Source organism: Abramis brama, assembly GCF_963993115.1.
Source record: "Abramis brama genome assembly, chromosome: 6".
Lineage (NCBI taxonomy): Eukaryota > Metazoa > Chordata > Actinopteri > Cypriniformes > Leuciscidae > Abramis > Abramis brama.
The window spans coordinates 8,249,276-8,270,015 of record NC_139968.1 but is presented as its reverse complement, the minus strand read 5'-3'; the positions used below and the strand labels follow the sequence as shown (position 1 = coordinate 8,270,015).

General features: G+C 38.9%; 2 protein-coding genes across 2 annotated transcripts; both read right to left on the bottom strand.

The window, feature by feature from the left end:
* Positions 1 to 257: 257 nt before the first annotated feature.
* LOC311085525 (5-hydroxytryptamine receptor 3A-like) lies at positions 258 to 9,111 on the bottom strand. The gene is made up of 9 exons (XM_084118023.1): positions 9,002 to 9,111; positions 8,158 to 8,324; positions 8,027 to 8,071; positions 7,830 to 7,939; positions 6,663 to 6,832; positions 5,950 to 6,110; positions 3,862 to 4,072; positions 2,870 to 3,109; positions 258 to 1,416 (listed from the first exon to the last, which is right to left on the bottom strand). Exons 1-9 carry the CDS (start codon positions 9,048 to 9,050, stop codon positions 1,190 to 1,192), a joined length of 1,380 nt encoding a protein of 459 aa, XP_083974149.1. The 5' UTR covers positions 9,051 to 9,111; the 3' UTR covers positions 258 to 1,189.
* A 913-nt stretch (positions 9,112 to 10,024) lies between these two features.
* Positions 10,025 to 17,942, bottom strand: LOC311085838 (5-hydroxytryptamine receptor 3A-like; the record flags this gene model as incomplete). Its single annotated transcript, XM_084118458.1, has 8 exons — positions 10,025 to 10,338; positions 11,053 to 11,235; positions 11,854 to 12,064; positions 16,597 to 16,757; positions 16,841 to 17,010; positions 17,410 to 17,516; positions 17,675 to 17,719; positions 17,838 to 17,942. The coding sequence occupies 8 exons, from the start codon at positions 17,940 to 17,942 to the stop codon at positions 10,025 to 10,027; spliced, it is 1,296 nt and encodes a 431-aa protein (XP_083974584.1).
* Between the last annotated feature and the right edge of the window lie 2,798 nt (positions 17,943 to 20,740).

Here is a 20,740-nt window from a genome sequence, read left to right as displayed (position 1 = left end):
ACCTTCTTCACCCTCAACCGGCCGTCAGACAAACAAACACAAAAAGGAATGCTGTTAAAACAGCTGCACTCGCGCTGTAGAAACACCAGCAACGGGAGAGACTTCCAGAAGAAGCACCGACACACTCGCTCGTTGAATGAATCAACACTCTTCAGAGACACCGTCATGAAGACCGATCGGCTCCGAAGCTATTTATCATGCTATCATAAGACTTGCTTTAACCCATTCTTCCAAAATTCTTTTGGTTTTATGCGATTTACTCAGAAGCTTCTTGTTCTCTTGTAAAACTGAATGAGTCAACTTGCGTGAATGCTTTTACAAACCGTATAAACTGAAATTTATTCAGCTCATTTCACAAATGAGGTCTAATACTGGTTTTTATTTGTTAATTCAAAGGCCTTTTTGCTTTAACACTTTGCACCTACCAAAAATGGCACTTTGTTTGTATTGATTTCCTGTTCTGTGTTAAACAAATATTGTCTTGTTGGATCTTTAATTTGCACTAGTTTGATTGATGTTTGTTTGAACAAGAACAGTATTAACGTTTGAACTGGAACATCATTCCAACATCTCACATTCAGTCCAAAATCTCAAATGGTCTTAAACCGTGGTTGTCCAGTGAAGCTGCTCATGCAAAAAGACAGTTGTACCAAAGTGTTATTTGATTAAAAGAGTTTATTGCATTGGTAAGTCGTATTATAATTCACTACATCATAGTTCGACCAGTTAATGAAGTATCTAATAAAATATATTCCTTAAAGACCCTATTTGAGTATATCTGAAGCAATAACAACCATGTGCTACTTTGCAACAAGCATTAAATGACTTGAATTGCACTGACCTTACGTCTATGAGATTGAATGAATGAACAAACTTGCTTTTGTATGGTTGCTTATGAGCTATAATATTAAGTTTATAACTTTTTCATTTGATCCTGCTGATGATGTCTCCACTTGAGCTTACTCTTGTAAAATTACTGAATTGCCTTTTTTATTCAGGGGGTTTTGATGCACTATTTGAAAAATGTACATATATAATTTCTTATTGTTATAAATATGTTACTGACAATTAAATAGTTTTTAATTGTTTTTGAGTCATTATTGTGTTGTTGTCTCTACGTGATCACATGCTCTAAGGGAAAACAAAGAAAAATGATTTAAACATTATTTTCCTTTAGTCTGTACTTTTTCTATTGCTTCATCCAAATGCACCACATGCATATGATTACAAGTGCATAACCTGTGATTATCAGCAGGTAAATGCGGAAGAGAAGGAAGTCCAGGATGTATCCCACGTGGCACCACTGGTTCTGTAGATGGTCTTCCTTTCGTAGAATGGTCAAATAAGAGTTCATCTCACTAAGATCCTTACTGATCTGTCTGAGTTCAGGCACATCCAGTGTCATGGTTCCAGACGCTAGGGGACAAAAAAAGCAAACATTTAACATATGAAAGTTAGTATGCTATAAATTAGCTGTTTCCATCCACCTCTTTTTATGCAACTTTCAGGATTTCACATGTAAAAACGCTGGATGGAGACGCCAAGATGCTCAAAAACTTGTGCGCTCAATGGGGGCGGCTAATTTTTTTATCCGATAAGAAGACGTGCATAAACTACAATGGAAACACATTTAATAAATGAATCCCTCGATGCGCTACAAAAAAAGTAATGTGACTTTGTCTCAACAGTAGCCTGGTCCTACTAGACTCTCGTACATTTCATTTGTACAGGGAGTCTGGCCACTCCCCATTGACAAGCGTTAACTCTGTTGAAGTTTAAAACTATTGTATCTGCCCAAAGCCACTCTGGATCTGCCATAACCATTCGCTAACGTTTGGTCGTGATGTAACCCTACAACTAGCGCATAACCTCAACGTCATCGTTCTCAACCACTCCCTCTGTTCGCTGATTGGACAGGTAAAAATTGGCCGGAGAAAACCCACGAATATACCACAAACCCAGACGACTTACTGAAGGAAAATTAAAATTGAGAGGAAGTACGTAGGAGGGCGGAGCCAGGCTACCTCAACAGAGCATCTGATTGGATTTACTGGACTAACCAGTGGACTTATTTCATTGCACAGCATCTCAAATGTTGGTTTGGTCATTCTGAAATGATGATGATCTCATGATGATGATGACCTCTCAGAACCGTATCACACGATTGTGTTTCCCATCCGTTTTTATTGCCATTTAGTGCTCTTAGAGTGTGTTCACACTTGGCATGGTTGGAGTAAAACAAACTCTGGTGCAATTGCTCTGTTAGTGCGGTTCATTTGAATAAATGTGAACTGTTTTGACTCCTTTACGCATTTTATAAGCTCTTCAGCTGGTCAAAATACCATCATATAATGTAGCTACACACATGCAATGAGCGCATTTAGCCCTGAACACAGCATTGTTTTGGGTGTTCGGTAAGTTCCGTCATGATATATACGTAATAAAAGCCGACCAATCAGGTTGTGAACGTATCCTTATGCCTTTAGGTTCGGTATCTTTAGGTTCAGTGTTAAAATGCCAATGTGAACGCTAAGAAGACCAGGACTAAATTTAATTTAATTGTTTTGGTCCGGACCAAACTAACCAAGCGAACCGAACTATAAGTGTGAACACACCCTTAGATGCAAGTTATTTATGATGTATGAAAAAAGAGCCACAGTGGTATCCCCGACTGCAACAACTTCCATTTTTATTACAAATATTTTGCGCCAATTCCCAGGAAGTGATGATTTTGTTCTCTTGAACACATGGAATAGAAACGGTGCTTTATTGTCAAAATCTTTTATGCCATATTTAAATTTTGCACACAAGTTAAATTCACAACTTTGGATGGAAACATAGCTAGTGAACTTTTGCTGGGGCGTCTTACCATTAGTGGCTGTCTGTCGACTGAGCGTTGGGTTGGTGGCTTGTTTCTCTTCTAGTTTGGCTAAAGGGTCTTCAGGGAATCTGTAGCAAATAAGCCGAGCAATGAAGTGCATCACCAGCACCTGTACCCAGTGCGGCACCTCCCTGTACCTCATTGAATTATGGTGGAGAACGCAGGTAATGAGGACCGTCTCCAGTAGACTTATGACCATGAATGCCAAACACACGGAGAAATAGATACCTAAAGAGGTGAAACCAAATTTTAGAGATTGATGAGTGTTCATATTATACCACATAAGTAAATTCTTGATTCTAATTGGTTAACACTTATTCCAAAAGCGCTCTGGAATACTTGTTGGTCCATCATGGTCTAGTATGTTTGCAATAATGACTGTTAAACGGTACAGTTCACCATTGCCCATGGCAAAATACTGGTGATACATTCATGTCTCTCGTATGTGTTTTGTTTAGCTAATGGCATTGGAGGACTTCAGTATAAAGCTGAAAGTATACAACATTTGATAGATGGTTAAAAGCTAAAGATTCTCCAACTGAAGCAAGAGAACAAACTGTTGCTCAGAATAATAACCACTAAAAGGTAACTAGTCCATAATAAAGTTCATAACACAATAATGCAAATTTAGCGAATGTTTAATACTAACATTGCTAATGCTAATAGTTCACTTGGTAAATGAACGTGAAGTCTGACGAACTTTCTACACTCAATGATGCTGGGATTATGTTTGCTGTTACACTCCTTGAGATTTAAATATACCTATGAAAATTGTCTTTGCATGGATACGAAGTAATCCAGATTTATTGAATTACCAGCATGACGGTGAGTAAATAACCAAATGTAATTTTTAGATGAACTGCTCCTTTAAGTAGAGCCTTAATAAAGCAGCCTACTTTACTCTCCAGGGTGTAATCGACCAATGTTCATCATTTGACATTCACACATTGCCTCATACAGGTGTGTTTTGGCTAATTGACCTATTAAAGGTGTTCCATTAGCAGTGCTGGGAAGCAGGTCGTTCATAATGAGAAGAAACACTGTATAGCCCAGAATGAGGGTCATTTTGAAGGAGGATCGATCCACGCTGTGCGGCGGCAAGTAGAAGGACAGGATGTCAATGATCATGAGGAAGGAGCTGGGGATGATCAGGTTCACCACATACAGAATCGGTCGTCGCTTTATCACCACCTGCAGGATAGAAACAGTAAAGGTCCGTTCACACCATAAATGATAACTATATTAGTGTCCACACCAACGCACATTTATTATAAACACGTGCTGCAGTTTTGTCATCAGCTGCTTTAAATGCTTAAGCTCTTTAAAGCAGGATGGATTCTGATTGGCAGTCAATGTTTTTATTGTTCATCATCTAGAAAAAAAACATTCTGAAAGTGATTTCAATGATATTGTTCCTCTGTGTCGTTAAGGTTACAGTTGGCGTGGACTGCTACACTTTTAACTTTAGAATGATTTTAAATTTTTTTATCAATATAGCTATCATTCTTGGTGTGAGCGGGCCTTAAGATGTGGACTGACATTTCATGTCCATTTATTTTTTCCCTTTAAATCATGGAATGAATTAGTACAATGTAACAAAAATGAATACGTTTTGGGAACAAATTATTAATTGATGATATTCAAAGTGAAAAAAAAAATTGTGGCCATTCATTAATAATTTGGTCCCACTACTTAATAATTCGGTCCCTGAATTTTGTTAAGCCGTGGCCACAATGTAATTAAATTAAAATGACTAAATAAATTAGTAAAACAACATGGAAAGGATTTAACTAAAATGAGGAAACCAATTAATAAGACATAGCAATTATTTCTTAATTTCTTAATTCATAACATAACAAAAAAATGCTTTGGTTACTCATATAATCTCGGTTTCCGATAATGGGAACGAGTATTGCGTCAGATAATCTTCTCTGATCGCTATGGAGGCGGTCCGTTCCGGGACAGAATATCTACTCCCGTGTTCATAGAGTCTGGCACATGCAGAGCTCGTATCGAGCGGAGATTGTCCTGTGCCCACAGGAGGAGGGCTGCCAGTCTGTTCAGAAGATGGTTCAACCCGTCTTGGAGGCATCTGTCACGACTACCTTCCTTCTGGAGACTGAGCCCAGTTCCAGGCCCCTCTGATACAGATTGGGTGACTTCCAGGGGGCCAGGGCTCTGGCACAACTGTGGCTCACCCTGAGAATGACACGGCCCTCACGGCACGCTCAAGGTGGGATGCGGGCCTTCAACCAGTTTTGTAGAGGCTGCATGTTTAAGGCCCAAGGGAACTACTGAGGAGGCTGCTTCCATGTGGCCCAGTAGCTTCTGAAATGTTTTTAAAAGGATGTTGCTCCCCGGTTTGAAAGCCGTCGCTAGCTGCTGAAATATCAGGGAGCGATCCGGTGAGATCCAAGCCTGCATGTTGGATGAGTCGAGTACTGTCCCCAGGAATGCAATGTGTTTGCTGGGTGACCACAAGCTTTTGCTAAGTGGTTGAGGAGCAGAGAACTGTGAGTGCACAGCTCCTCCTTTGATTGGGCTAAGAGCAGCCAATCGTCGAGGTAATTCAGGACGTGAATTCCCCTCTGTTTCAATGGGGAGAGAGCCACATCCACGCATTTTGTAAAAATGGCAGGACGGTATATTGATAAGGTCTGCAAGAGGATGTGTTTCAAGGTTAGCATCCTGAACGGCCCATCTTATTAGAGCGTGGTTCAGAGATCTCAAATCAAGGATAGGCCTGAGGCCACTATCCTTTTTGAGGACCAGGAAGTAGCGGCTGTAAAAGCCTGACTTGCTGTGGGCTGTGGGTACCTTTTCTATTGTGCCCTTTTCTAGCAGAAGAGAGTTGCTGAGACTTGAGAGTTAGTGTCTGAGACCAAATTGTATATTACGCCCCTGAAGCGGAGCGAGTAATTGGAGCGAGTAACCCCATTTTATTGTCTCTAAAACCCAGTTTGACATGGGGCGGCGAGGGGTTGGAGAGTCGCAGATGGCTATGAAATAAAGTACCATGCTATTCTAAACATAGCCATTTATACACCCTGGTTTTATCCCTTTCTTACCCAGAAAGTGATGATGTCCCATTCGTCTATTCCAAACTTCAAAATGTTTGTGTCACCCAGTATAACCACCAGCTCCCATTCTCCACTAGCTTGCAGGTATCGCTGTGAGTTTTCGGTCATCTCCGCAAAGGACAGGGCAGGACTGACACGCACATCCTTTACTGAAGGGGTTACAAGTATTAAAGGTATTAGAATTACAGTTAAAGACACATTCAGGAACCTGCTTTGCCTAATCAGCTAAATTAATTGTTGAATTGTAATCATTAGTTTTCATGTCAACATGAAATCAGTTTATATTTTTTTGTCATATTTATTAATTTATTCCAAAATGCATTAAAACTTACATGCTATTCACGCATACAATGACTTGAATACACAGCTCACAATTTGCAGATATAAACTCACAACTGTGAGTAATATAGTACAAATTGGGATATAAACTAGTTATAAAGTCTGAATTGTGAGATATAAACTCGCAATTGTGAGTTATTTCATCTGAATTGTGAGATATAAACTCACAACTTATATTTAAACTGTTCAAAACATTTTCTTATTGCCATATGCCATATTACATTACTACATGTGAAAGTCCACAGAAACTAAGAAACGTGGACCTTCACAGGCCTCAGAAACACACAAAGGGAAACGCCTCTATGGCAAATATGCACTGAGATGGCAGGAAATGTGGAGAGCAGTGAAAGCGGTGATGTTACTGGTATGCATGTAGGAGCCGAAGGTGAAAGAGCAGTTCTGTATGTCGAAAGGGAAGCTGAAGATCTCAAGGTTACAGGCGCTAACAAGCCTCAACATCCTGTCATAGCGGATGTGGCCCGTGTGGTTCACATACACATAAGGACAGGCCTGAGATACATCATCATCCACACTAAGAACCACAAGAGAGAGAGGACAAATATTCATTTGAGTTGAAATTATTTTATATTTCACTTGTAGCCTATATTATTATCTTCTGCTAAGACGTCCATTACAATTTACAGAATTGGCCTAAATACAAGATAAACACTGGAAAAATATTACATAGCTGATATTCATACTACAAATCTTCTGAGGTCATTGGATCAACCGAGACGCAAAATGGTGCCAGTTTCATTTGTATGAAAAAAGAGAGAGATTTTCAAAGATTATAGGTTTTACAGGAAAAATACTATTTCAGTTTTTCTACTTCAAAATTTCATGCATAATGTAAAGTGTTACTTGCCATTTCTGTGTAAATTTCTGAGTGAAAATTGTTTCGAAGACAATTTGTTTTTTAAAGCCCTTTCACATCAAGAAAGGTACAGTAACTATAACAATAACAATATTAGCGCCCAGCGGACGATAATTTTCTATTAATTAGAAATACGCTGCAGTTTTGTCATCTGCCGCTTTAAATGATTAGTTCACTTCAAAATGAAAATTCTGCCATCATTTACTCACCCTCAAGTTGTTTCAAACCCGTATGAATTTCTTTCTTCTGCTGAACAAAAAGTAAGATATTTTGAAGAATGTCGGTAACTAAACGGTTCATGGGCCCCATTGACATAGTATTTTTTTTTTCCTACTATGGAAGTCAATGGGGTACATCAACTGTCTGGTTACCAACATTCTTTAAAATGTATTCTTTAGTGTTCAGCAGAAGAAAGAAATACACTAAAGACCAAATAACTTCTACTCTATGCGATTCTATTCTATCCTTCTACATTCAATTAATGTTAGGCTACTAGTAGAACATTTGTTCATTATTTATATATACCTTGCCAGAACGTTAGCTATAGTTCTGAGAATTTTTCCTGTTTGCTCGGTATATACAAATATTAGGAATATTTTTTTGAGCAAAAACAAAAACAAAAATATTCAGATCCTTCCCACTAGATGGCACTTACAACTCAAAAACGATTATGTCAGGAGTCCAGAGATCTTTGACTGGAAGGGAGATCTTCGTAATGCCATCACAGGGTTCTGGATCCCAAATGAGGAACTCATGGAACCAGTACTAAAACCAAACATGATTAAATTACAGGATTGTGTAATATTCAGGCGATTATTCAAACATCTCTTAGTGTTTATGCACCAAACTTACCAGCCTGAGCCAGAGGAATGTGGTAAGAATTTGTGCTTTTTCATTCTGCAAAACAGAACAGGCATCAAATGTTCAGATGCGAGGATAATTTACACAACCAGACACATATTGCCAGTCCCATATTGACTCACAACTCCCAAGATTGCGTAGAGAGTGAAGGAGATGTTGGTGATAGTGGGGGTGCTGAGGTTGACTGAAGGTCTGAAGGACTTCTTGTCAATGACTTGCTGTAGAGATTCATACGTGGGTCCACTTTGTCCGTCTTCACACTGAAGCATATTCACCAGACACTGCAACACTTAATAACACAATAAACCAGGGAAACTAACTTAGTCTAACTTCATCTGATGGCCATTTTCACATTTATTAGCACTTTTTAATCAGTCAGATGCAAATACTGTGCTATTCAGTATTTTTGTAAGTTGTACACTGAAAAATAGTGTAGAGTAGAAACAATTTTCAATCAGAACTTAATTTCACTCAGAACTTAAGTTACAGAACTTGGAAAAACCTTTTATTTTTTTTTATATTTTTTTTACAGTGTATAAAGAATTCTGCCACTTTTAAAGCAATTACTTTCCAACATTTCCAAGTGTATATTTTATCTTGTTTGATCATCCCTAATGGATATTTTTTGCATATTTAACTTTCAACCGTTAATTAAAGTATTTTCATTTTAGTCCATGTTATAATCTTATCTTGTATAGAAAGCAAAATAAATTCACAATGACAGCAGAATTAAGACGCTGTATAGAAATCGTAAGTAATTACTGTAATTTCACACATCTTCTAGAAGCCAGCAAAACTAATTGCTTTTAAAATAATTGTTCTTTTTATTTTTTTTGAAGACAATTGATTCTGAATAAAATGTAATGCTGATTCATTATCACATTTCATTATTGTTTTTAAGTTTACAAAGACAAAACTGACCAAAAGTATTAAGTCCGTGCTCCACATATAAGTTCAGTTCATTACCTGTGAGTAGAATGAAACATGCCAAAAGAAAACGCAAAAGATGTCCCATAATGCTGTGTGTAGATGAGATTTCCTATTGTTTAAAACTGCTCAAGTTTAAATCACACCGCTTACTTCCACAGGTGAAGTGTGCTGACTCTTTACTGGCAACATCATGTGCGGTTACATGTTGTTTAACACCTTCGGTAACCACTGACCTAGCTTGTTTTAATAGCTTTGGATCCATTTGGTTGAACTCATTAGTGATCTATCTTGTTTACAAAGTGTTTTTTCCATTAGATGAAAAAAACATGTTCAGTGTCACACATTTAATTAGAAGAAAGAACACCGGATTCACACAAGAGCTGTTATGGCTCTTCAAAATGTTGCCACTCTTTCTTTATTAAATCTACTTTTGCAGGGTTTTTCTTTTTTAAATGCCGTGACTAGTTTTATATTTTCACGATCCCACCTTGAAATCCACAGACTGGCCTTGTTTGTATGGCACCTAACATATAACATTATTATTAATATATTTTTTTAATTAACATGCTTCATTATTATTGCATTTACATCATTTACCATAATTAATAATTAAAAAAAATATTAAAATATATTTATTTCAACTCAACTCAAAAAACACTTTGAAAAAACAACCAGAAAACCAGGAGCAAAGTTTTTGATATTTTTATTATACGTTTTTCCTCAAACTTAACTGGACAGTGACTAAAGTTGAAATTGCTATTCATCCTGTACCAAAACTAATAAAACATTTTGGTGATACAGATAAAACAGAATGTCAGATTCAGTTTACAGATTTCAGTCATATTCTTAATTTACTAAGTTTAAATATACATACATACAAAAAATTCTAGAGCAAAAAAAGTCACATAATTCTACGCAATTATAAGTATTGGGACACTTAAAGCTCCTATAAAGAGTATTTTGTTGATGATTCCTTGCATTAAATCAGGAATAAATCTGGGCTTCATTGACCTCATCAAACGTTTGGTGTCTTCAGTTCACAGAGCAGGCAATAATATACTACGCCTTTTTGTCTAGACTGTACGAGTGCAACCACAGAACCATAATTGTGCTTAAACTCACAACGATAAAGAGAGTATACAGTATAAAGAGCACACGGTCAATGACCTGACCAAACATGATCCATTCATTGGTGCTGCTGTCATTACTGAAGTGCTCTTCAACTTGGTGGCGGATGGCCAATAAATCTTTACTCATCTTCTTCATTTCCTCTAGACATTGTTCCCAGACACTCACTGGACTTGCACTGACTTGTCCTTTCTTTGGAATATCAGTCATGGTGTTTTTGTAGAAAGTGCTCTTAGATCTGTTTGCTGTAGACAAGAAACAAGAGCACTGTTGGAAAACATATTTTACACCAATGATATGAACTTTGATATAAAGTTTGCACAAATAACTCTAGTGCAGGTGTTTTCAAAGTAAAAGAAAGTGGGTATCCCGTTTGACACAATGTACACAATGGCGGCGGCGCCTCCCCACCCCCCAGTTTTGACTAATTTTCAATAGCGATCAGTGTGCCGAGAGCACCGCACAGACATGGTTTGTTTTGCGCATCAATAATATAACGGACTCACGTCTCGTGTGCCTAATGCACGACTCCTGTATGTCACTGTAATCATCTTTACCTTGGTTACAATTGTCATCCATCAAAACTTTACTAGTGCAACACTGGTTTGCTTTATCCAACCGAGAGCTGTAGTTTGAGTATCATTATGCTCATGCAGCGGTTGGGTGTTTTGAACAACCGTTCAGTCTAAATTTTACAGCACCATGAGAAACAGCTTGGGCTGCTCTGAAACAATTACAGAATAGGAGAGAGATCATGCTTTGAAGCCAAATACACTATTCTCTCCACTATCACTGATGAAATCGGCATTGGGGCTGTTTTGGACTGACTGTTTGAATGCATTCGGCTTACTGGATCCTTGGACTGAAAACTTTCCAGAACATGTCAGGGGAGTCGCGCCCCACACTTCGAAAATTCTGCTCTAGTAAGAGCATCCGGGAAGACGAAAGTATCTGCTTACCATCACAGTTTTCTTCACAAGATTTCTTCATACAAGCAAGCTGAGCCAGATATTTCAGGACCAGAATCCTGAGCCACTTAGGTAAGGGAGGAAAGTCACGGGAACCACACAAGATATTGGTGATGATGACAGTCTCAAGTAGACTTGCTACCATCAAGGCCATGCAGAGAGAGAAAAACACATCTAGATCGAGAGAGAAAGATCAGATCAGATAAGGCTGGAGGTGGAGAAGGATTTCCTGCTTCTGAAAGAGTCCTGGGCTGTTTTTTAAATGCCTCGTAAGCGTAAGTACAGTAGATCTGATCATAGAGACCATTGATTTTTGGCTTTTGAGAAACGCAGCCCAGGCTGTTTTATGTCAGAACCTAGACCTGAAAAACTTAAGCCCAAAGTATACTTCACTTTTTATTTGTACGCTAGCTTCTGCACACAGTGCATCACCAGTACGCGCATACATTATGCCTGCAGCCCGATTTGTCTATTCACGCATACTCTATCTGCATAGGTTGCACATTTTTTTGCTCTAATTAATTTGTCCACAAGGTGGTAACAGTGCCCCTGGGATATTAATTCACAATATAGTCAAAGAATGAGGGATGTTATGACATATACCAGCACTAACTGGGCCTTGCTAACCAGCCAAATCTTGACCCCTTTGGTTTACCAAAATACTCTTATTGGGTAGGTTGCACCAGCATCCCATGCTGGAAACCATCAACATATGCTGGTCCATTTTGCCTTTTTAGCAGGGTAAAGATGAAAAGATACAAAATTAGAGAATAAGAAGGTTTGAGAACATACTAATAAGGGGTAAGTTGTTTCCTGTGACAGGCAGCAGGTCATTCATTAGCAGCAGAAAGACGGTGTAACCCAGGATGAGTGTCATTTTGAAGGAAGCACGGTCCACACTTTGAAGAGGCAGGAGGAAGCTGAAGAGATCCAAAGAAAGCAGGAGGCTGCTGGGAATCAGGAGGTTCACCACGTACAGTGTAGCTCGACGTCTCAAGACAATCTAGTCCACAACAGTGAAAAAAAATATTAGTATTAAGTGTTCTCAAGTGTAAACTTCTTTTCATAGTAGCAAACATTAGGGGTGAATTCACTAAGAAGTTTTCTAACCTCCTTGTATTTTATATCCATTTTTGTTGTTTTCAACTTTATCTTCTGTTGTTTTTATTTTATTGATTTTATTTTATTTCTGACATTTTCCATCCTCTTCTTCAACTAGAGTGGTCCCACCAAATAGTACATTCAGTTTCTGGCACAAGTGCAGACGACAAGCAAAACCATGTTTTTGAAAATCAATATGAACCTGCTTATTGTCACAGCACATTCTGAACACTTGCATGATCACCATCTCATTTGGACTTGAACTGTGTGTTACACTGTTACTGTACCTGCATACTCACCTCACATTTCTCACCTGTTTGATCTCCATTTGTTTCAATAAACTCCCTCTCTTGGTTTCGTCTCCCTGCTCGGTGTTGGTGTGTCGTTACAGAAAGGCCAGACCAAAGACCATGAACCCAGTGGGAGAGGAAATTCTGGCTTCCATTTTCTTGAATGGTTGGGAAATTCAAGCAGTATGTGGAGAAGTGTTTGGAATATTGCCACCTGACATCGTGGGATGATCATATTCTGATGGACTTTTTTTCTGGATGGACTGGACAACAACATCGACCTATTGTTGCCAGCAGGAGATTCCAGTGTGACCCTGGCACAATATATGGACATTTTGCTGTGGCTGTGTGACTCATCATTTACTGTAGGTGAGGTAGAGGATGACATTGCCACTCAGCTGCAGTCCTCCCAGTCCACTCCCTCCCTCATGATGTCCTTGATCATCTACACAGAGCCATTCCCCACCGCAGAGCCAGAGCTGATGCCGGTGCCCTCTACGGAGCCAGTACCTGCAGCCTTGTCCGTCCTTGAGCCAAAGCAGTCTGACCAGGTGTGTGAGCCAGTTCTTACATCTGTGCCTGTGGAATTTTTGGTGGAACTGGATGAGGAAGTGAATTGTCATCATCATCATCATCCTCCAGCATCAGAGAGTTCCAGTGTTTCTCAGTCAGAAATAATTGATGTCCTGATTTCCTTCTATTCCCAATCTCTTCCTCCTCCACTGGTTCAGGTCAGTTTCAAGTCTCCTATGTTGACCAGCTCCAAGTCTTCTTCATTGTTGATGCACTCTCCCTGCTTCCCAATTCCACCTCCTCTGCCTGTATAGTGTTGACCAGGAGCCAATTCCAGAACTCTCTGCCTGTCCTGTGTTTGCCTAGGAGGCTGTTTTTGAACTCTCTGCTTGTCCTGTCACGTCCAAGGAGGCCATCTCATAACCCTTTGCCTGTGCTACCCTGTTCTTCTGCCCTGTCTCCGCTGGCTCCATTCAGGCCTTCAGCTCCTCCTACGCTGGCTCCACCTAGCAACTTGGATTCACATTGTTCGCCAGCTCCACCTGTTGACCCTCTGGCCCTACCTCTACCCTCCAAGCCTGTCACTCCACCTCAGCCCGTCATCCTGACGGCTCAACTTTGGCTCCTTGCTCCTCCGGCTCTACCTGGGACCATCATTCTTATGGCTCAACAGGACTTCCTCGTCCCTCCAGCTCCACCTTGGTCAGTAGCCTTCGCCATGGACTTCCGGGCCTTCATCTGCATCTCGTCTCTCTCAACCCTTTTGGCTCTGTCGTGCTCCTCCTTCCCTCCATCTTCAACTCAGTCCTTAGTCGCACTGGCCCTGCCTCAGTCCTACGGCACTCTGGCTTCATTTCTAACACTTGGCCTCCTGTCCCCATGGCTCTGCCTTGGTCTCCAGGACCTTCAGTGTCACCCGTTCTCTTCGGATCCACCTGGGTCTCTACCTTCACCAGCTCCACCTCAGTCAGTCATCCTCCTGGTTCCACCTGGCCTCTCCACCAAGGCTCCACTATGGCCTGCTTCCTGGAGCTCTGGGTTGAGGTGACTCCCTGGCTCTTCCCACCATTGTCTCCTCCCTGGCTCCTCCCACCGTCATCTCCTCCCTTGCTCCTCCCACCATGGTCTCCTCCCTGGCTCCTTCAACTGTCATCTTCTTCCTGGCATGCCCACCTTGGTCTCCTCCCTGGCTCCTTCCATTGTCATCTCCTCCCTGGCTCCTCCTTCCCTCCATTCCCCCATGGACTGTTGGATAAATATTGGAGCATCTAGAATCCGCTTCTAGAGTTGGGGGTGCTCTCACTTGCCTGAATTGTAAACATACACACCTGTAGCTAATCACCATATCATTTGGAATATTTACACTATTCACTTGCAGTCAGTCAGGGTCTGGCCTTGTTGTATGTACCATGGACTCACCTTTTTCATTGGACATCAAGCATGACATCATACTTTTGGGTTGTTTACTAACCATCTAACCAAGTTCTATTAGCGGAGATATAAGGGGCTTACGTACAGGAAGAAACTTTTCATAGTTCCTAGAACTAATGGCGGACATATCCCATATTTGTGTTTGCAGGAACTGGGAACAATGTTAGTTCTAGGAACGCCTTTTATGGGAACTAAATTAGCTCCTACTTCAGAGTAGGGTCTTACCCAGCACAATAGGAACTATCAGTGACGTAAGTGTAAGCCGATTGGCTGAACGCACTCGAAACACCAACACCCGCCGTATAAAAGCTGTGTACACACACAGATTATAGCCTATATATTTACTCCATGAACTAACTCTACGAACATGGAAAACAGTGATAGATGGACCTCTCAACATTTACGCGAAGGAAAAAAACTTTGAGGGGACCATGAAAGACATGATTATGTATTTCTGCTCCGCTTGAGACATTGGGCATCAACCACATGGCAAATGCTAATACTTTTTCATATACTGTCTATTTTCTTTGTATAACAGTTCTATCTAAAAATGTATTAGATAGATCGTAAATGAATGAAGGAGAATGGTAGTGCTCTGGAGTTCTCAGCGCAGTCAAAATAAATGTCACAACAACAAGCGTGGCTTACGTCACTTCAGAGTTTCTACTGGTGTGCAACCAGGAAAATGGCCCTAGGGGAACATTTAGTTCTCGGGGAACCACCCTGGTGGCTAGTTCCTATAACTAACTTCCTTGAACTACCCAGTGCAAAAGGGGCTATAAAGAGCTGAAGTGATGACATATTTTTATAGGCCATCCCGGAATTTGGCATCTCCCTGGTTCATTTGATAAAACACCAATAGGAGTTTTCCATTGGCTGAACAACATTTTAAAAATCTAAAGAACCTTTTTACACTATAAAGAATTAGTGACCATCGTTTTGTTCATCATGATAATCTTTACAAATGAAAAACTTTGATGAATTTTTAAGCTTAAATACAAGCAGCAGAAGTAAAAAGCTAAATGTTTTGATAGATAAACGAACTACACCACAGACGCATGACTCCAAAAGTCACCATCATTAAGTTTCCGACAACTCTTTAAGTCTTTATTTAAAAAAAAGGATTGAGTTTGAAAGATTTTGCTGGGAAAGTGGACTATTGAGTAGATGAGTTTACCTGTTTGATGTGATGACGATTAATATCCTGACATCCTCTGTTGTCCCAATTAGACAATTTAAAAAATATATATTATTATTATTATTATTATTATTAAAACAGAAGGGGGTATTACTGATGTATTTTATGTTGTAAAATAGAATGATGTCTTCTGTTCACCACAGACATTATTTCAGGCATTTAACCAAAAAACCCATTCAAAAAATCGTTGACTTCAGAGCGATGAACCGAAAGTCTGGGTTTTTGCCTACAAAAATATGTCATCTCTGCTGCACTCTTTGAGCTGTAATCCATTAGGTGATAATTGTTTTTTTAAAAGTGCAAATATACCTGATTTGTGTAAAAATTAGGCTCATTACAGATTGTGCCATATACAACTTAGTAAACTCCAAAGGAGTGTGGGAACTCCAGATGGGACAGGACCTCCAAAGGCGGTTTCCACCTAATGGTTAGTGGTTTGGATGGTTAGAATTGTACAAGAATGATGATCAAATGATGAAGAAGAGCCTTATACTGTAACTGGTCATATCCAGACACATAGGCCCTATCCCAAATGGCACATTTCATATGCACTTTCGGTCTTGTGGAGTTAAAATGGCTGCCATGTGCGCATGTCCGTTAAGTCCATAATACCGTAGGGTGTCCAATTTAGTCATTTTAGTTTCAGTAGGGTGCTCACGAGCAACCCCCATGCGGTCGCCGGTCAATATGCGCCGTCGAAGCGCACTTTTGCTTTTCACACTTTCGCACTGGTGCGAGCTCCACAGCAGACTTCTTCTCGACAGTCAAAGCGGCATTACGTCACAAAAGTGCGGACTCAGAGGAAGACCGCGAGTGTTTAGGGTGCCATTTGGGACAGGGTCATAGTGTAGTCAAACATACTTTACGACTTTTTTTTTTGGTTTCTGGATCACAGTGTTGAAGCTGTGCGGAATAGTCAGAGTAACATACGCCAAATCATGACAGTAAATCACTGTTGTGATTCTTTCTTAGTGAATAACCCCTCTCTAAAATGCCACCAACATAAACAACGAGGTTATCCCATCCTCCTTCCAGATAGAGCTGTACAGGTTTTTCTGTCAGCAAGTCAATCAGCTCCCACTCTCCTTTAGTTGTCATTGCTTCAAGAGACTGCTTGAATATCTGCTTCGCTGAACTAAAAAAGAACAACTGAACATCATCACCTGTAGAGAACGAGACCAACAAGAACCATGTAATCATAAGTAGCTAAACAAGGAATATATAGTTTTCAGTTTTGCTTACTCACGAGAGTGTTTGTAAGAGTTGAAAGTATATGAGCAGTTTTGGAAATCAAATGGAAAGGTGTAGATGTCCAGTTTGCATGAGCTGATCACATGAATCGGCCATCCATCTAGAACTTCACCAGTAGAGGTCACATAGACATAGTATGTGTCTGGAGCTCGGTTTTCATCCATGCTGCAAAATGATGGTGGGTGGCAGGTTAAAGATAGACAGGGAAATTCACCAAGAATTTTACTTTTCGCATGTGCACAATCCAACACACTCACATGGCAACTATTTTACATTTTGCTGAATCGTTGGCTAATTCTTAAGAATTTGTATGATCCCATTCGTATGTTTTCGTACAATCTGCTATATTTCCCAGTGACAGTTAGGGTGGGGTTAGACCTTAATGATTACTTTTTCAAAAAATCTTACGTTTCCATACAAATCACATCATACAAATTCATACGAAATCACCAGCACATAAATTAAACTTTTTATGAGATCTGGTTGGAAATAATTTTTTTGTTGTTGTTGTTTCTGTTTCCTTGTCACTAGTCAAAGCTGTTATATTTGACTTGTGCAACTTACAATTCATTAATGATAATGTCTGGAACCCACATCTTCTCTCTTGGTAGTGAGATCTTTGCTGTTCCACACTCATCAGGATCCCAGCTCAAACCTTCAATCTGCCACCTCTACAAAAAATTATAATTCTATCAGCACTGCTCTTTAAATAGTGCTCTTTGAATAGTTAAAACAGTCTTGGATGTCTTAAACACTGTAAAATGTGATTGGATCACGCAAACCGGCTGTTAATACCAGGTCTAAACAGTGTCTTTGTCATGACTCTTACCGCCCTCACCCACAGATAAGTTTCCAACACCTGTGATTTTTCATTCTGAAAGGGAAAATATATGGATTCTGTAACCATTTTTAGTGGAATTAGTGTTATTCTAATGTCATAATTTTGTAGACTTTTTTAAGTAAAAGCTGTAGTCTTCCATAGATTTGCTTACCACTCCTAAAATGCCATAAAGAGTCAAATCCACAGTGACGTTGGTGGGAGTTTTCAGACTTATAACCGGCCTTGCCTCGCTGTAGCTGATGACTTCCTCTTTCATGGCATTAAGGAGAGACTTTGTTGTTGGTTCTGAACAGTTTAACGGCTCTACAGATCCTAGCAAGAGAGCTGAAAGAACAATACTTGAATTCAGTGACATTTTATGTATTTCAATCAGATTATAGACATTAAAGGTCTGGTTATGCAGTGGACAATGTGGTTTGTGTTTGTTAATTAATGCATCTTTTTGGATAAACTTTATTTTTGATGGTCCACTTTAGGCAATCTACTAACTATAAGTAACTTTGCAACTACATGTCAACTAACTTTCATTGGAGTATTAGTAGACTGTTAGTAGACTGTTAGGTTAGGGTTTGGATTTGTAGAATAAGCTGATGTAGTTTCAAAGTTACTTATAGTCAGTAGAATGTCTGTTGAGGAGCATAAAAAAAAGAGTTAGCAGATATTAAGCTGACAGTCTACTAATACTCTAATTAGAGTACGTAAAGTTACGTATAGTCAGTAGAATGTCTAAAGTGGACCATCGAAATGTGTTCAGATTTTTTTTATTTTTTTTATAATTCTACAATCAAATTACCTCAAAACAGTAAAAAAAAAAAAAGATTTGTATGGAAATATATCTTACATTGTATAATGAAGCAGTTGGTGATCCACTGGAACCAAGTGTGAGTGGAAAGCCATGTTGAAGCCTGTTGAATCTAGTATTTGCAACATATGGCAAATTTGCACAAAATAATTACAATGCCACTGAGTAATTAAAACAAAAGTACGGAGCCCCTAAAGGGACATGGTGATGAAAAGAAAAATGAGATGGGAGAAAAAAACTCTTGCAAATGTTTTGCGTTCCCCTGAGAAACCCGAGCAAACGCAATGTTTCTTGATGGAAAAGCATATGTTTTGTGAGCAAACGCAAAAGTTGTAAAATATATTTTTTCCTCCAGTCGTGTCCCTTTAGGGGCTCTGTACAAAAGCTTTACCAAGATTCTTACACACTACCAAGATATTAAACTGTACAAAATTATAATTTCCCTTAACACTTTTTAGAGATAGTTGGGGAAATTAAAAACTCCAGGTCAAGACAAGCTAAAAAGAAACAAAGAAACAACTGTAACATTTCAGCTTACTTAAAAATAAGGAAACCCTAATTTTAAAAAAAAGAATTTTCCATGGTCAATACACATAAAATTAAAATTAAATGTTATAACACAAAAATAGTCATACTATTCTTAGTCTTACCTGTGTTCTTGGAAGACAGATAAAAGCCATCAGGTCCTCAGTCAATTGGACTGCAACTAAATATTAAGCAGATTTTACTTTGCCAATTTGTATGTGTGAAGGTTTAAAGCACAATGGCTAAATAACCTAAACACTTGCTTTTTATATGACTTATTTGTTTACACAAATTAGAATAACCAGAACAGGGGACAATGGCTTTTTCACACCCATTTTTCTAAAATCAATCTCAATATTTTACAGCCATTCAACAATATTCAATATTTGCTTGCCAGCAAGAAATTTGCAGTAGTCAAGATGAAAGCAGACTGGGGCCTGAAACAGAATACGAGCTGCTTCTCTGGTAAGAAAAGTTCTCGCTAATGTTTCACAGGCAACCTAAATGACAGTTGTCTAGAGTTGTTTCAATGTTCTTGTCTTTCTGTGGGTGAGATGGTTGAGTTGACAATGTCTTGGCAATGGTGGTTCTTGGCTGTTTCTGTTTTTAACCATTAATAGATTTTTCCTTTGTAACCACTTAGCAAAAATAATACAACTGTACCAAAAAGCCAAAACGTACAGTTTACTGCACACTTTTAAATACAAAGGTTCTTTATTGCCATCGATGAGGGTTCCACAAAGAACCTTTAACATCCATTAAATATTTCCATTCCACAAATGTTCTTTATTGCGGAAAGGGGTTCTTTAGATTGTTAAACTGTTTTTCACATTATTATTATTATTATTATTATTATTATTTTAAAGAACTGTTAACAGAAAGGTTCTCTGTAAACATGGAAAATGGAGTGTAAACATTTTCTCTACAGTTTTTTATTCTTAATTTTAGTAGATTATTTATTTAATCATTATTTCTAGGTAACCTTGATGGCAGAATTAATCAAATTAACAATTAAAAATCTTGAAAATTAATTTAAAAGTGAGTTCTTTTTTATTTTAGCATAGCACCAATGGGTAAAGTCCCTGGTCTCATTCATGTACAGTGATGTCCCTAACATCAGTTGTCTGTTTCATTACCATCTTGCCTAAAAGCTAAAATAAAAATGATGGGATAAATAAACCTGTGGCGTAAACCATGTAGAACACCACTATAAAATACAATCCATAATGCTTTCCTGTTTAAGATGGACAACAGGTATTAGCTTAGCTTGCTAAAACAAGCACAGTTGAGGATTTATGCTGCCTTCAAGTTTTATCAGAAATTTCCTACTTCCCACTTCTAAAGTCGTGATTACGAGCTTGTTGCATTCAAGTGATTTGTTGTCGGAAAGAACAGGAATCATGGAGGACACCAGGTTTATTCTTGACTATTTCTTGAGGAAATCTTATTAAAGCCAAAATGTAAAGATATTTAATTTTGTAGTGTCCTATTCGTTGACAACCATACAAACATTCACAGCACTATCTAGATAGTCAGCTTGCTGACGATTCTGGAATTTCGGTCAAATACAGGCTATTTTCGCTTTGTATAAAACATACAATATGCTTCAAATGATTATTCATATATGTAAATATGCACTACTTTAACGAAAAGACAAGGTGATGTGGCTGTTGTGGGAAAACAAAAACAAATAAAGAATAGTCACAGCAGCAATCGTTCTCCCCTCC

Coding starts and splice junctions, on each gene's coding strand:
- LOC311085525 (XM_084118023.1), bottom strand. CDS start 9,050: ATGGGACATCTTTTGCGTTTTCTTTTGGCATGTTTCATTCTACTCACA. Junction 7,940..8,026: donor CATTCCTCTGGCTCAGGCTG/GTAAGTTTGGTG, acceptor GTTTGGTTTTAG/TACTGGTTCCATGAGTTCCT. Junction 4,073..5,949: donor GGGACATCATCACTTTCTGG/GTAAGAAAGGGA, acceptor TCTATCCTGCAG/GTGGTGATAAAGCGACGACC.